The sequence below is a fragment of the Lissotriton helveticus genome, chromosome 5_1 (assembly GCF_964261635.1).
Source record: "Lissotriton helveticus chromosome 5_1, aLisHel1.1, whole genome shotgun sequence".
Lineage (NCBI taxonomy): Eukaryota > Metazoa > Chordata > Amphibia > Caudata > Salamandridae > Lissotriton > Lissotriton helveticus.
In genome coordinates, this window is record NC_136065.1 from 1825911321 (window position 1) to 1825926424 (window position 15104).

General features: G+C 47.7%; 1 protein-coding gene across 21 annotated transcripts in view; it reads left to right on the forward strand.

Moving 5' to 3' along the window:
- Positions 1 to 15104, forward strand: part of HDAC5 (histone deacetylase 5) — a 1448645-nt gene that overhangs the window by 906373 nt on the left and 527168 nt on the right. For all 21 annotated transcript variants that reach the window (XM_078645209.1, XM_078645212.1, XM_078645222.1 and 18 more), the window contains one exon: positions 12265 to 12487. In XM_078645209.1, the coding sequence (XP_078501335.1) occupies positions 12265 to 12487 (223 nt within the window). The remainder of the gene's footprint in view (positions 1 to 12264; positions 12488 to 15104) is intronic.

The following is a 15104-nucleotide window of genomic DNA, read 5'->3' on the forward strand; positions in this document are numbered from 1 at the left end:
GGTGGAGGCGGTGTAGTGGCAGCGCAGAGAGTGAGGTGAGAGGCTGCGGCAGCGCCACAGGAGGCGCGAAACTCGAGGCCTGGGGCCTACAGCGGAGGAACTGGTGCGCCACGGGGGCTGGGCAGAGGGCCCCGGCCCACCGGCTATAGCAGAACACAGAGCAGCCCCGGTAGGAGCAGAGTGGCTGTAGGGTGATCCGGGGACAGCCCGGAGCGCCAGCACAGCATCCACTTAGCTGAGGCCCATGGGAGAAACAGGGGCCGAGGCCTAGGGGAGCAAGCGAGCAGCAGTTGAAGCACTCCCAGAGGCGCGAAAATTGTATCCTGAGGCCGGGGGCCCAGCACAAGGCGATTGAAGCGCTGAGTGAGACGGGGAAGCAGCACACCCCCAACATCAGAGGGGCACCCAAAGGTAACAAGTGACCCCTCGGGGACAGAGGAGAACACTGTCAGGGCCTGAAGGGGACCCGGAGCCATATCAAGGTCCCGCCCTACCCAGAACACGGCCAGCATAGAGTCGGGGTGGATCCCTCTGGCCATAGCGGCACCCGCCCCACCACGGGAGCAAGACACCCAGACCGTTCCGAGACCCCGGGATGCGGGGGGGCTTTCAAGAGCCCTAACCAAAGAGGTGGTCAGCGGGGGGCCCCCGGGAGCTGGAGCAGTGGACGTGGCTAGGGAATGGAGATCAACACATTACCCCCCACCAGACGGGTGCACGAGGAGTACTGAGGAGAGGAAGACGGGGCATCATGGCCGCACTATTCCCGAAATGTTGGCCAAGGGCAACCCTAAAGGGGAGAAGAGCCCCCCGCACACCCCACAAGGGGGGGCAGAAGGAGACCTCGGGGCCAGGAGACAGGGAGACTACTATCACGAAAACATTCCTAGAGACCTTATTCAATTCATTGCGCGATGATTTCCAAACGCTGAAACAGGAAATGGCCGGGGAACACCGCGAGCTGCGGAGGGATGTTGATGGTCTCGGTGAACGAGTGGCGGCAGTGGAGGAATCGATGCAGGCCCGGAGCGAGGAGCTTGATCTGCTACAGCAGGAAGTTATCCGCCTGAAGGACCAACAAGTGGATCTCCAGGCGCAAATGGAGGATCTCGAGAACCGCTCTCGGAGGAACAACATCAGGGTCCGAGGCGTTCCGTCCAAAATGGAAGGGGACAATGTCACACGCTTCCTGCAAGAAATGTTCTGGGACATTCATGGGGAGACCACTGACTTTCCCATCCGCATAGACAGAGCACACAGAGTGGGCATGGCGCGCCGGGCCCCTGCCCCACCGCCTGAAATCCTGGCCTTCCTCCCGAACTACCCTTTGAAGGAGAGGATCCTCCTAGCTGCGCGACGGAAGCAGCCTCTAAGCTACCAGGGACACCAGGTGGCATTGTATCAAGACCTCTCAGCCATCACCCTACATAAGAGGAAGCCTTTCAGAGTTGCCACATCATTTCTCAGAGATAAGGGAATTCCCTACTCATGAGGCCACCCCTTCCGTCTAGTTTTCAAATGGCAGGGATCCCTACACCATCTCAGGTCATTGTGCGACATGTGTACCCTGCTGTGTATTGACCTCCCCGAGGAGCCCCAACCGCCAGAGGGCACTTTACGATCCTCCCAAGAGAAATCCCCACGCCCCTCGCAGGATGGGTGGCAGCGAGTGGGCCGCTATCGTTCATCCAAAGTCACAATGAAACCGGACCCTGCTGCGGTAGCGCTGGGACAAGCATTGGCTATTCAGGAAGTGTCCAAGGACACAGCAACAGGCCACTGAGCACGAAGAGACAGGGGCTTTCTTTGCATTCTGTTATAGCGGGTCCGACGGGGGTGCGGGCGGGGGGCCGAATGGGTCGCCACAATCTCGTACCCCATCGTGTTGTCACCGCAGGCCAGAACTAGGAGTTTACCGGCCTGGGACTATGGACCGATTACTGGAATTGTTTGTTGGGCTGAGGGAGGGACAGGGAAGGGGTGGGCGGGAATAGGGGTCAAGGGGAAGGGGAGGAGGAGGGAGGAGGGGAGTTTTGGGGGGAGTTGAGGAAGGGGGAGTGGGTAGTCCAGTGCTCGATGTTCAGATAATATCTCCGGTTGCTATACCTGCGCAGGGCGGGGGGGTCCCCCGCACACCATCCTACCACATGCTACTGCACCTGGCCATGTCAGGCCCCACTCAACAACGCTACCGGACCTCCAGTAGGTTATGCCTCCCACCACTTGTAAAGTACTGACCCTAAATGTGCGGGGTCTCAACAACCCAGTTAAACGACGTGCGATCTTGTCCAGCCTAGAAAATGCTCATGCAGACATATGCCTATTGCAGGAGACTCATCTATTGGCACGTGACTGCTACTGGCTGCGCTCACGCAAAATCCCCACACAGTTCTTCTCCTCTGGCCCGACCAAAACCGCAGGGGTGACGATCCTGGTGGCGCGATACTTCAAGGGCGTGGTATTACATAAGAGCGCGGAGATTAAAGGGCAGTTGCTTGCATATCGCTTCACCTTGGGGGACCTCACGTTCACGGTGGGATCAGTGTATGCCCCAAATGAGAGCCAAGAACAATTCCTTCACACAGCCATCACTGACATCACTGCCACACCTGACAGGCACATTATACTAGGGGGCGATTTAAACTTAGTATTTGACAATGTACTGGACAGGTCGAGCCAACGCACTCATCAAGTAGGAGCGCTCTATCCAGGAGGCGCTGAATGGTTGAAGGAACTGGACCTTCACGACCTCTGGCGCACACACCACCCTGAGATATAGAATACTCTTATTACTCGAACGCTCACAAAACTTATGCTAGATTAGACTACCTTATCACCTCAGGGCCAACATGCGCACTAACGACTTCGACAGAGATAGAGGTGCTTTCACTGTCAGACCATGCACCAGTCACCGCCACGCTCACTCTGCCACCTACATCCCAACCCAGAGGGTGTGGCGCTTACGGGACACGTTACCGCACATTCAAGACACAATTAGGGATTACCTTTCCCATAACGCCAAGCCCGATACGTCTTTAGTGACACAGTGGGCAGCTTTGAAGGCCGTCCTCCGCTGGGAATTCATAGCCCTATCCACAACAGACAACGCAAACGAGACAAGTTCACGCAGCGCGTGCATGAATTGGAAAAAATGCACCAGAGGACAGGGGTCCAGAGAATTTGGAAACAACTGAAGGCCACGAGAAAGCAGCTGTCGGCCCTGGATATGGACCGTGCAGAATTCGCGGCACTGCGGTTGCGGCATGCATATTATACCGGAGGGGACAGGTATGGCCGCCTGTTAGCTTCTCGGTTGCGGGTTGCACGCCAACACCAAAAGGTCCTTGCAGATGCCTTCTGCAAGTTTTATGCTTCCCTCTATGCGGGGGACCCGCCCAGTGGCCCAGAAACTAAGGACTACCTAGACTTGGTCCCACTCCCCTCACTGACGACACCTCAAGCAGAACACCTCGAGAGGGACATCTGGGTGGAGGAGGTGATTGCCGCTATCTCCAGGCTCAAACTCGGGAAGGCGCCGGGGCCCGATGGCTTCCCAGACCTTTTTTTATAAGAAATTTTGCACCACGCTAGCACCGCTCCTCACTCTCCTTTTTAACACGTTTGCCGAACCTGGTGTGATACCGCCTGATCTCCTGCGGGCGTCTATAACGGTCATCCCCGAACCGGGGAAGGACCCGGCCAGATGTGGAGCCTACCGACCGATATCGCTGCTAAATGTAGACCTCAAACTTTACACGGGGATTCTGGCAGGCCGTCTGGCGCTCCATCTACCAGGTCTAATAGAGCCAGACCAGGCCGGCTTTATTCCGGAGCGTCAGACAGTAGACAACACGAAGTGTATCACACACCTGATAGAAAAAGCAACCTGCATTCCGGGAGAGAGACTGATGCCAACGTTTGACCGAGTTCATTGGCCCTGTCTAGAGATGGTCATAGCAAAGGTAGGGATTGGGGAGAAATTCCGAAACCTCATTTTTAACTGTTACAGGTCCCCCACTGCAGTGGTCCGGGTGAACGGCTTTAGCTTGGCCAGTTTTTGCATTGAGAGGGGCACGAGGCAGGGGTGCCCGCTCTCGCCCTTTTTATTCGCCTTATACATGGAGCCTTTCGCCCAACGCGTGCGTCAAAATCAAGAGATCACAGGGATAACGTTCGGTGGATTCACGCATACCGTCAGCCTATACGCCAACGATATATTGCTCTCCTTAGACAATCCGCGAACTGCTCTACCAGCCTGTATGGCGGAACTGGACGCAGTCGCCGAAGTGGCGGGCCTCAAAATGAACCCATACAAATCGCTTGCACTAGATTTGTCACTATCCTCTTCCACGAGAGCTTACCTACAGGACATGTTTCCCATCCAGTGGGCGTCAGGCACAGTCCCTTACCTGGGGATCCAACTGGCTCCCTCACTTACCAATATGGTGGAGGCGAACTACACAGCGCTCCGGGGGAAAATACGGGAGGAACTAGGACGCTGGCGACATTTCCCACTCTCCTGGTTGGGCAGGATTGCCGCAGTTAAAATGACCATTTTACCCCAGGTTCTCTACCTCTTTTGGGCCCTGCCCTTGCCACCTTCAGCCGGTTGGATACGACAAACGCAATCTGAACTTGCCCAAGTCATCTGGCAGGGGCGAAAACCGCGAATGCGTAGAGCACTGGTCACTCTGGCCCCAGAATCCAGAGGTCTGGGAATACCAGACCTCACAAATACTATCAGGCGGCGCTATTGCGCTACCTGGTAGAATGGAATAAGTGGAAGGCGGAGAAACACTGGGTCTTCCGGGACCAGGCGGTAGCAGGCCGGCCACTGCAGGAAATTCCTTTCCTTCGGAGGTGTCACAGGCCGGCTAACTTGTATGCCTCACTCATCACAAGCACCCCCATGGAGGTGTGGGACGCCACTAACCTCACACACAGCCTCACCCATCACCACTCACACTGCTGGTGGATAACCCAGACTTCACACCAGGCATGGAGAAATCGGCCTTTGCGCATTGGAGACCAGCGGGTTGCCGCTTTATTATTATTATTATTATTATTATTATTGCAGTCTTATTTAGCGCGTAGTTACCCTGGAGCATCCCAGCGCTTTCTATACCACATCTACGGCCCGGAGGGAGTGCTTCCTTTTACCCACTTCAGACAAGAGTATACCCTACCGCAGACAAACCGGATGTGGTACCTTCAAGTCCGGCACTGGGCACTTCAGCCACAAGTGCGGGCAGAAGCAGACAGGCGGTTTTCACCGTATGAACGATGGCTCTTAACACACACCTCAAATACTAAACTCATAACTGACCTATATAAAATGCTGCAGACACCACAGACACATGTTTACAACCACGGCAGGGAGCGATGGGAGAGGGAAATAGGCAGGGCTTTTAGCCACAAAGAGTGGGAAAAGATCTCCTACAGGGCACGACACTCCACATACCACATAGGACTTACGGAGACACTTATGAAACTAACGACATACTGGTACTACACTCCGGAATGCCTACACGAGATGGACCGTAGCAAAGAGAACCTCTGCTGGCGAGGTTGTGGCCAGGTTGGCAACTTGGTCCACCTGTTGTGGGAATGTGGCCATCTTTTACATCCTTTACAACGTTGCTCTATATAAAATCCACTACCAACATCCCTCATTGTACAAAATATACGACAAGAGCATCACCCAACCTGAGAGAGGACCACTACATTACTATATTAAAAAATGGGATAGTGATGATCCAAGCCTCTAACAACGACCTGGAAAAATTCGACAACTTTTTCTCATTCTTAAAAAGAAACGTAGAGTCCACGAAGCCACTAATACACCTGAGAAACATAGAAGACAACCCTGTCCCACCCAACAACACCAATATAATAAGCACAACAACAAGTGTCCGCCAGAAACCTGATCAATCCACGCAATTAAGAGTCACTAGACCTTTACAATTCCAGAGCCCGACAGAAGACAACATAATCTCATCCGACAATATCTCCACAATTAGAAACCCTACCAGAGACCGACAGAGACCTGAACAAATTAGCACTCCATCCAGAGACCTCCAGGAACAGGTTACTCAACCAAGAGTCTATGCGGAACAGAAAGTACGTTGACCAGGAATGAAGCTGAGAGAACACGAAATACATATAATATCAACAACAACTCTGGATCACCAAGCTTAGACAGAACGTCCATCCCAGCAATTATGGTCCGAAGAGAAAACCGATCTAAGGAAAGAATTAAGAAGATAACGAGACATGGGTCAGAGCGGAAACCCAGGAACAGAAAACGTGAAGACCGAAACATGCGGATTAAGAATCACATTACGTCACATAAGATCATGAGAAAAATTCACGAGATCCAAACACAAATCAGTATCCTTTCACAGGATTTATTAAACACCTTGAAAGGGATAGAAAAACTACGTGATATCACAGAAAACACTCACACGGAAGTAGAACACATCAAACAGCTATTAAACACATCCAAAGACAAAAGCAATAAGATAACGATGCCATTGTCAAACAGACAAAACAGACCAGAAAGGAATCAAAATTCTCTATCGGAAGCAGAGATACTAGCACTACTCAGGGAGTATGAACAGACGGACCCCAATAGGGTTCAGGAAATTAAAAGAGTACCGATTGACGCAAACAGAACATCCACGAGAAATGGAAGGAACTCCAATCTTAACTTACAACAAATCCAACTAACCACCGATACGTCAAACAGGATCACAGATAGAACAGAAAAATCTTTAAAATGCCTATTGCTCAACTGCCGATCGGCAACGAAAGACGCTTCTGACATAGCCGATATCATTATCAATCAGGGAATAGACGTTACAATCCTTACCGAAACATGGCTATCTGAATCCTCGTCCCCAGTCTTAGACCTGTAGGTGCCCCCGCACTATAACATAATGAGACTTGACAGACAAAAAAAGACAGGAGGTGGTATTGCCTGTATCCACAGATCAAACTTAGAAATTGGCCATTTTCAATCAGACCCTCTCGAATCATGCGAATACCTTGGGCTCCATATAAGATCGGCTAACAAACAGATCTTCAACCTACATGCCTTGTATAACCCACCAGGAAATAACATGAACTTCATAGACCAACTAATGAAGGTCATCACTGCCAACTCTAGCAAATACATCAATAATATATTTCTAGGTGATTTTAATCTACACTGGAACGACAACAACGACAAACAGGTCAACGCCTTTAAAGATTTTCTAACGGAGCTAAAATTATCACAAGCCTGTCTAGAACCTACACGTGAAAAAGGAGCAACATTAGACTGGATTATTTCAAAGAATAATGACATCTCAATCCTCTCAATAAACCTTGTGACTGGTCAGATCACCACGCCATAACCTTCCTAATACCATCACGGTAGAAGATAAAAACCACTCAATCTAGCAAAATGAAAAGATGGATACGTGAAACCAGAGATTCGAACATGGATCTTCTAATAGAAAGCTGCATAAAAGACTTAATCCTACCTGATAACGTGCAGAATGTGACGGATCTAACGAACTACTACACGACCAAAATATCGCAAATAGTCAACTCCACCTTACCACTCAAATTAAAAAGAGTCACGGAGAAGACTAAAAACCCATGGTTTAATGGAATATTGAATGAAGATAGGCAAAAATTGAGATGTGCAGAAAGAAAATGGAGACAACACCCGTCCTCCCCTGAGCTGAAATCCCTCAGAAAGATCAGAAAGGAATATAATAAAAAGATCCTCAATTCAAAAAAGGAATTTATCAGATCTGAACTGGATAACGCCAAAAACAGACCGCGGAAACTGTTTGAGATTATAAAACTACAATCTAATAAACTGGCAAAATCTGCCCAAGAAGTCACTAAAACACAACTAAGCTGCGAAGAATTCTCAACCTTTTTCAACAACAAAGCCAAATAACTATCGCCCAGTGACCAACATCCCTCTTCTTGCCAAATTAATAGAGAGATGTGTACAAAATCAGTTAAGCCGACACATCGACAACTTCTCTCTATTGGATGACTGCCTATCGGGCTTCAGAACTGGCCACAGCACGGAAACAGCAATCCTTGACATAGTCGATGATGCACTTCAAGCACTAGATCACAACCAATCTTGTCTACTCATCCTCCTAGACTTGTCATCAGCGTTTGATACAGTTAACCACGAAAAACTTTTAAACAGACTTCACGACAGGATGGGAATTTCAGGCACTGTATTGAATTGGTCCGAATCATTCTTACAGAATAGAACTCAGAGATTCCTAGTAAACCAATCGCTTTCTCCTTCTTGCCCAAATACAATTGACGTACCCCAAGGATCGACTCTATCTCCTTCACTGTTTAACTTATACATCGAACCACTTACAGAAATCCTACAAAATTCTAAAATATCTTACCATATGTACGCGGACGACACGCAACTTTACATCAAGATCGCATCGCTGGAAGACACAACCATTATGAATAAGGCCCTCAAAATGTCGCTAAAATGGCTATCTAGCAATCATCTCAAGCTAAACGCTAATAAAACTGAATTCTTACTCATCGCACCTCAAAAGAATCAAGCAGAAGTGAAGGAATGGGCCAAAATGATCACAGCGTTAAACTGCACCCGACTCTAGTTGAATCAGCTAAGTCTCTCGGAATCGCACTGGATGAACACCTTGATATGAAAACCCACATTAAAGTAATGGCAAAAAATGCACGCTTTCAACTGAACTACTTAAGAAAAATGAAGTCATTTTTATCAGAGAATGACCTAAAACTAGCTGTGCAATCACTGGTTATCTCTAGAATTGAATATGGGTGCACAACACTAGCAGGCCTTCCGAAAATTTCCACAGCTCCCCTAAAAGCATGCCTCAATGCAGCGGCAAGACTTATCACAGGATCAAGGTAATTTGACCACATCTCCCCTCACCTGAAAACTCTAAACTGGCTACACTACGAAGCTAGAATTTAACTAAAAATGGCATGTATCGCCCATAAAGAGATTCATCACAACACACCCAGATATCTTGCCCAGAAAATAGAAATTTCAGGAGGAAACAGACCTGCCCGGAGTGCCAATTTGCTGCTGCTGAGACCACCTATCTTCAGGAAGAAAAAAACTTATGAGAGATCGTTCTCTGGTGCAGCCCCTAGAATATGGAACTCCCATCCTGCGAACATCAGAAAAATTTCGAACACGGCAGCATTCAAGAAAGAAACTAAGATCTTTCTCATGAGCAAATTCCTCCCATAGGTAGGCAATTTGCCATTGGTGACTTAACAGTGAGGGTCTATTAGATAACAAAATGGGAAATATATAGAAAATGACCCATGCCAAGAGGACACTGGCGGAAGGCAAGAGACAATCTAGGAGAGTAGTAAAAAAAATAAAAACAATCCGCTACTAGCTCAGAACAATATTATTCGTGTCTTGTACCTTGGTAGCGGTCTTTTTTCGTTCCTTTTATATTTTCGGTCCTTTTATATTATCTACCTACAGACTAGGCTGTCAATCTCAGTGTGTTATATACATTGCTGTTCTTATTATATACCATGTGATGTTAAGCGCTCTGATAGCTAAGGGTCTAGTTCGCGCTATAGAAAACTGTTATAAATAAATGAATAAAATCTTCAAGCGTACTGGACACAGGTACTAGACGAGGTAGATACACACTTCCAAACAGAGCTTCCGCGCTTTCCAGCATATGTACTGTTGGGGCTGCCTAACCCCCTCACATATCCCTTACGATCCCGCAGAGGCTGCCAAATGGCCAATGCACTAGGCTCAGCGGTGCAAAACATCCTTGCACATTGGCGCACCAATACAGTCCCTTCTATCACCGGCTGGCTACATAGGCTGTGGCACGTGCTGGGGATGGAGAAATTATCACTCACCATGGCGGGGAGGGAGACCAATATGAGGAGCTTTGGCAACCATTTCGTTCACGGAATTCAGGGAACTCACCTGCCCCAGGTACCTCCGGCGGTTGAGGCTTACGGAGCCCCAGAAGACAGACCCCTAGGAGCAAACAGGGTAGGAGAGGACCAGCTAGGTAGAAAGACCGAGCACGCGGGAACTGTTGGGAGCACTGGACGGGGAGGGAGGGGGTGGGACGGGGAGCGGGGCGGAGGGGGTGTTTTTTCTGTGTTACCATCACCAAGCTAGACATCTCAGTGGTTGGGAGTTTCTCAGACCAAACCTTGAAGACCGCACCGTTCCTGCATTCAACCCCATTCACTTTTATGTCCTTGTGATTGCATATGCTACGAGGGTGATTGTTGTACTTATTGCTTTCCCTTTTGATGACATTGTCAATAAAAAGAGTTAAACCATAAAATCACCAAGGACTGTCAAGTTAGTGTATTTCAATGACAGATCAGCAATGGTATGATAGTTTCAACATCTGGGCCACTGGGGCATTCGGGGGTCTATATACCAATAATCCTGCCATAGGGGAGCCTTTGGCTGATTTGAGGAGGTAAGACACTGCCTCAATCTGCCCAGATTACCAATTCCCTTAAACGTGATCTCCCCGTCTTCTCTCATAATAATAGCAAGGCCACCCCCCAATCTATTCTCAGCACAATTCACTTTAGAGATCCTATAGCCTGCTGGAATGGCTAATGCTATGTGCGAGTTGGAACGATCTGGAATCCAGGTTTCAGTTAGAAACATAATGTCCCAGGCATTCGTCTTTAGGTTGAGCCAGATATCATCTGCATGTTTGGGCAGAGATCTGCAGTTGACAAGGCATGCCTTAATGGAGGGCCTTGGGGTAGGTGTGTGTATTCTAATAGAATCAGCCCCTGACATGTCTTTGTCCTCACCAGCATTTTCAAACCGGAAGTTGCAGGCGTGGCATTGGAACTCGCAGAGAATTCCCGCCTTTTGTTCTTCTGAACAGAGGTCCAGACAATTAGGCATGTGGCAGTTTTACGGTGGAAAAAGCAAGTAATTGCTTCTTGCTCCAAGCAACTCTTAATGTTGGCCCCCCTCGGCCGCAGCATGGCTGGTGCTGGCCGCGGTCCGTACGTGGACTGGCGCAGACGGGCTTGCCTTGCGCGCGTCCACTGCGCGACCGCGTCATCCGCCCCCTATTGTCCTGGGCGGGCGCAGTAGCACCAGCGAGAGTGGTAAAACTGAACCGCTAACCTCCTAGCGGAAAGGAATTAAAAAAGTATGCCCCCCGGAGTATTAAACACAGCTCATATACTAGGGACTGATCAGGTTATACCAGTGTCCAATCTGGGTGTACCTAAGTACTTACCAAACCAATTTAGGGAAGAAAGCACAGAGACTTGGGTCCTGATTAGCAGGTTCCCACTCAGACTAGTCAGAAACCGCATTGCATCAAGCAAAAAGTGGGGGTAACCATAAAAGCAGTTCCTACTTTCCTACAGATATGATACATGTAAATTGATTCTTTCTGCTCTCTCTCATTTTCTGATGGGTGTGTAGAGCGTAAAGCACAAGATGAGCATTTCCCATGAAAATTTGTATAGTAGCGATCTGTAACACAGTAATTAATATTTGTGTTGGAGAATAGGATGTGCAATACTTATTTAAATAATATAGAAACCTTTCTAGAGTATGTATATATTTTAACCTTAGTGTTTACTAATGTATGTACAGCTTGATGTGCAGCTAAAGGATATTTACGCAATTATGTTAATGAACAACTTCAGGGAGATACCTGGCACTACATGATATATTGCATAAAACTAACCCGTTGCAGGAGCCTACCTATATAGTAAGAAGGTAGAGGCTGTCATAATGTCTATAATATTGTACATTTTATATTACACATCTTAACTGTTTTTATTGTATTTTTTTTATCTTATGTGCTTTTATGGCTCATAACTGAAATAAAGTTTTATCGATTGAATACTTGAGACACTAATCAGTAAAAAAATGTATGCCTGCAATAGACAGCGGTTGCAACATTGGCGTTTTAGGATTGATATGGGTAAGAGTTGTTGATGTAAAACCTCTGTGGCACCTCTTTTTCAGGTTTCCCCAAGGTTAAGTGCCAGTTAAAGTGAAATTTATGGGCACTCAGTTTGACCCAGAGTCCTTTGTATCAGAGCACTGTTTTCACTGTTTTTTCCCTAACTTTACAACCCCAACACTTTCTTTTTGCTCTATTTCTTTAAGGAGTTGAGATTGGGTTGTTGAAATGTAGCTGTAATCTTTTGTTTATTCTTGCTTTCTTACCCTCTGTCCCCTCTCTCCCACAGGCTTCTTCTAAGATATCGTCACAGCAGGAGGCAGAGAGACAAGCAATTCAGTCCCTGCGACAGGGGGGAGCGCTGACGGGCAAGTTCATGAGCACGTCGTCACTACCCGGTTGTGTTCCTGCTGTGGCCCTGGAGGGGGAGGTGAATAACCATGGACATCCATCCCTCTTGCAGCACGTACTATTACTAGAGCAAGCCAGGCAGCAAAACACTCTTATTGCTGGTGAGTACCTGGGATGAGAGTATTTCTGTTGTCTGTGGTAGATGGTCCAATGAAAAAAGAATTCCTATTGAAGTGGAGATGAGTGACCATCTAAATCATGGTGGGTTGAACACAATACTGTCATCAGTAAGATAATGTAGCATGTAAGGTCAGGATTCAGGTGAACTGTCTGAGTTAAGGAAAATGTGAATGACCAATGTAATACCCCACTCTGCTGGAGCTGGAGTCCCTACAAATTTGTTTAGGAGAAAAGTCAACAGTCACCCTTTTCTCAGTAAATCAAGGTAGGGCTCTGTAAATAATTGCCAACGGTAGAGCACCAACATGACTTGTAAAGTAATTGTTCAATGGACCAACGGCGGACCTCTAGTTCCACACCTCACGCCAGTTCCAAGAAGTAATTTTGCTGCAAAACCAACCCCTACACCAGCCGTTGTTTGACGTAACTGTGCTCCAGATCAAAGCGTTGTTTGTTGTAAAATGGCGGTGCGCAGATCATGAAGTCCAAAAGCCAAATAGTGATGTGTAAAATCAATTTATTTATTCCAAATTCTTTAAAACTCTCCAAACTGAGAAACTCAGCCAACGCGTTTCATTCCCATGTTGGGAACTTCATCAGGGCAATGAAAAATGACGACTAGAAATTACTCTCAGTACTGGCCAATGTGAGTGTTCTGCAGTGTCAAGAAATGCTTGTTCTCCACAAGTCAATGAGCGTCCATATGTATATCTTTATAAGCAGATAGCTTCATTCAATGTATGTACTTGTAGTGGTCCTGTGTGTTGCACTGGAGCCAAACAGAGAAATGACATGTATGGTAAGTCCTGCCAACCGAAATCTGGACACCGTACAGATAGTTCTCTTTCTCCGTATATCCTTTATGATCTGCGCACCCCCATTTTACAACACATGACGTGTAAAGTATCCCAGTGCTTTGAGGCACGGTTCTTTAGGAGTGTTTGGGGAGAAGGTGATGCAATTTCTCTCGATTCTTTGGGCTCTGACTCAGTTGAGATGCGTGAGAGCTGCAACACACTTTCCTTTCTCAATGGTAATGTAAATAGAGATCGTGGATACAGGAAATGCTGCCTGTAAGGGAGATTCGGTATAAGAAAAGCTAATGAGGCACTCTTTGAGGGATTGTCAAGATATATTTTCCACCCCCAAATCCTTAAAAAATCTATATTTCTATGGCGCAAGCTAAGGACTTCTCTATTATATGGCAAAATTAAGAGGCATCATTATATGGAATGTTCAACGTCTGTCCAAAACCAGAGCTGCAACGTGCTCAGGTAGTTTTAATAAATAGGCTATGAAAGAAAATCAGCCTGATTCCAACCAAGCACAAATGCTTTAAAGCTTACTGCCCTCTAGGAAGAGTGTGCACCAAGTCTAGAGACATCTACCATGGGCTTCCGCCATTATCCAGCAAAGTGTGTGGCAACGAGCAGTTGGTTTTTTCTGTAGGAGCTGGTTGGAGAGCAAGATCGTGGTACGAGGAAAGCAGTATGCCTTTCATATTCTGTGAATCAGCTGGTGTCAGCCAAATTAGATAACATGGAAAGTAAGAGCAGATGATGGAGGAGCAGTTGGCTTTCATTATTTCAGACACGTGGAAGACAGCGTCTTATGGAGAGAAAGACTGGTTGTTAATGTTCCTGACCTTGAATATCGGAAGCCCTCTTAATCCAGACAAAACAAAGGAGTGTGGCCAGTTTGGTTGAGAATTCTTTCAAAGGAAGGTCTGAGTTAGCCATCTGACAGAAGGAGAAGGAAAATGTTAGCCCAGATAAAGGTATATTTAGAAAAGGGAGGGGCGAATGCAATGGTTGCCTCCCAATCTGCAAACTACTGGATCTGTTCCATTTGGAATGAGACTGGAGGTGGTTGGTGGGGCTTGAGGCCTAATTTGCGTGAAGGGAAGTTGTTTTTGTCTGACCCCGAAAACCTGCCAGGCCAGAAGGACAGGATGTTCCTAAAGTATTAAGGATGAGGGTCCCTTAAGGGATGTAGAAGAATACTCCGGTAACTGGGAAGAGCACAAGGGACATCTGTTGCACTGTCCAGAAGAGCTGAAAAACATGTTTGTGTGGGGGGCCAAAAGGGATTCTTCTGTACTAGAGAGCATGAGCCAAGGCGAAGGAGAACCATGATCCAAGGACCCATACTGAATGGACGAAAGGCATACACAGGCAGGAGCTCCAATCCTGGAGAAAGGTGTCCGCTGCCCAAGCTTCTGCGTTCAGGTGCCAGCTGCGGAAGTGAGGAAGGTGATGAATTAGATGAGAGGCATAAAAGATCTCCAAGACTCAAGGATGACAAAGATCTCGAAAGAGTAAAGGGGACAACTTTTCAGTCACTGAAACAAAGGCACCTAGAGTGCCATCAGCACTCCTCAGCATCATGCTCCTGATGCAAGACATCTTGACTGCCTTCAGTGGCAGAACTGTGTTGGAGTTCATGAATGTACTGCAGTGTATGCGGTTGAAGTATGACTCTGGACATATTGCAGAGTTCAGGAAGGATGGACTTATTCAGGGATTTTGGAGGAGGGCAGGTCAGGGGTCACACTTGCTACATGTACGGTGAGGAGTTGGGATGTCATCTCTCTTTGTC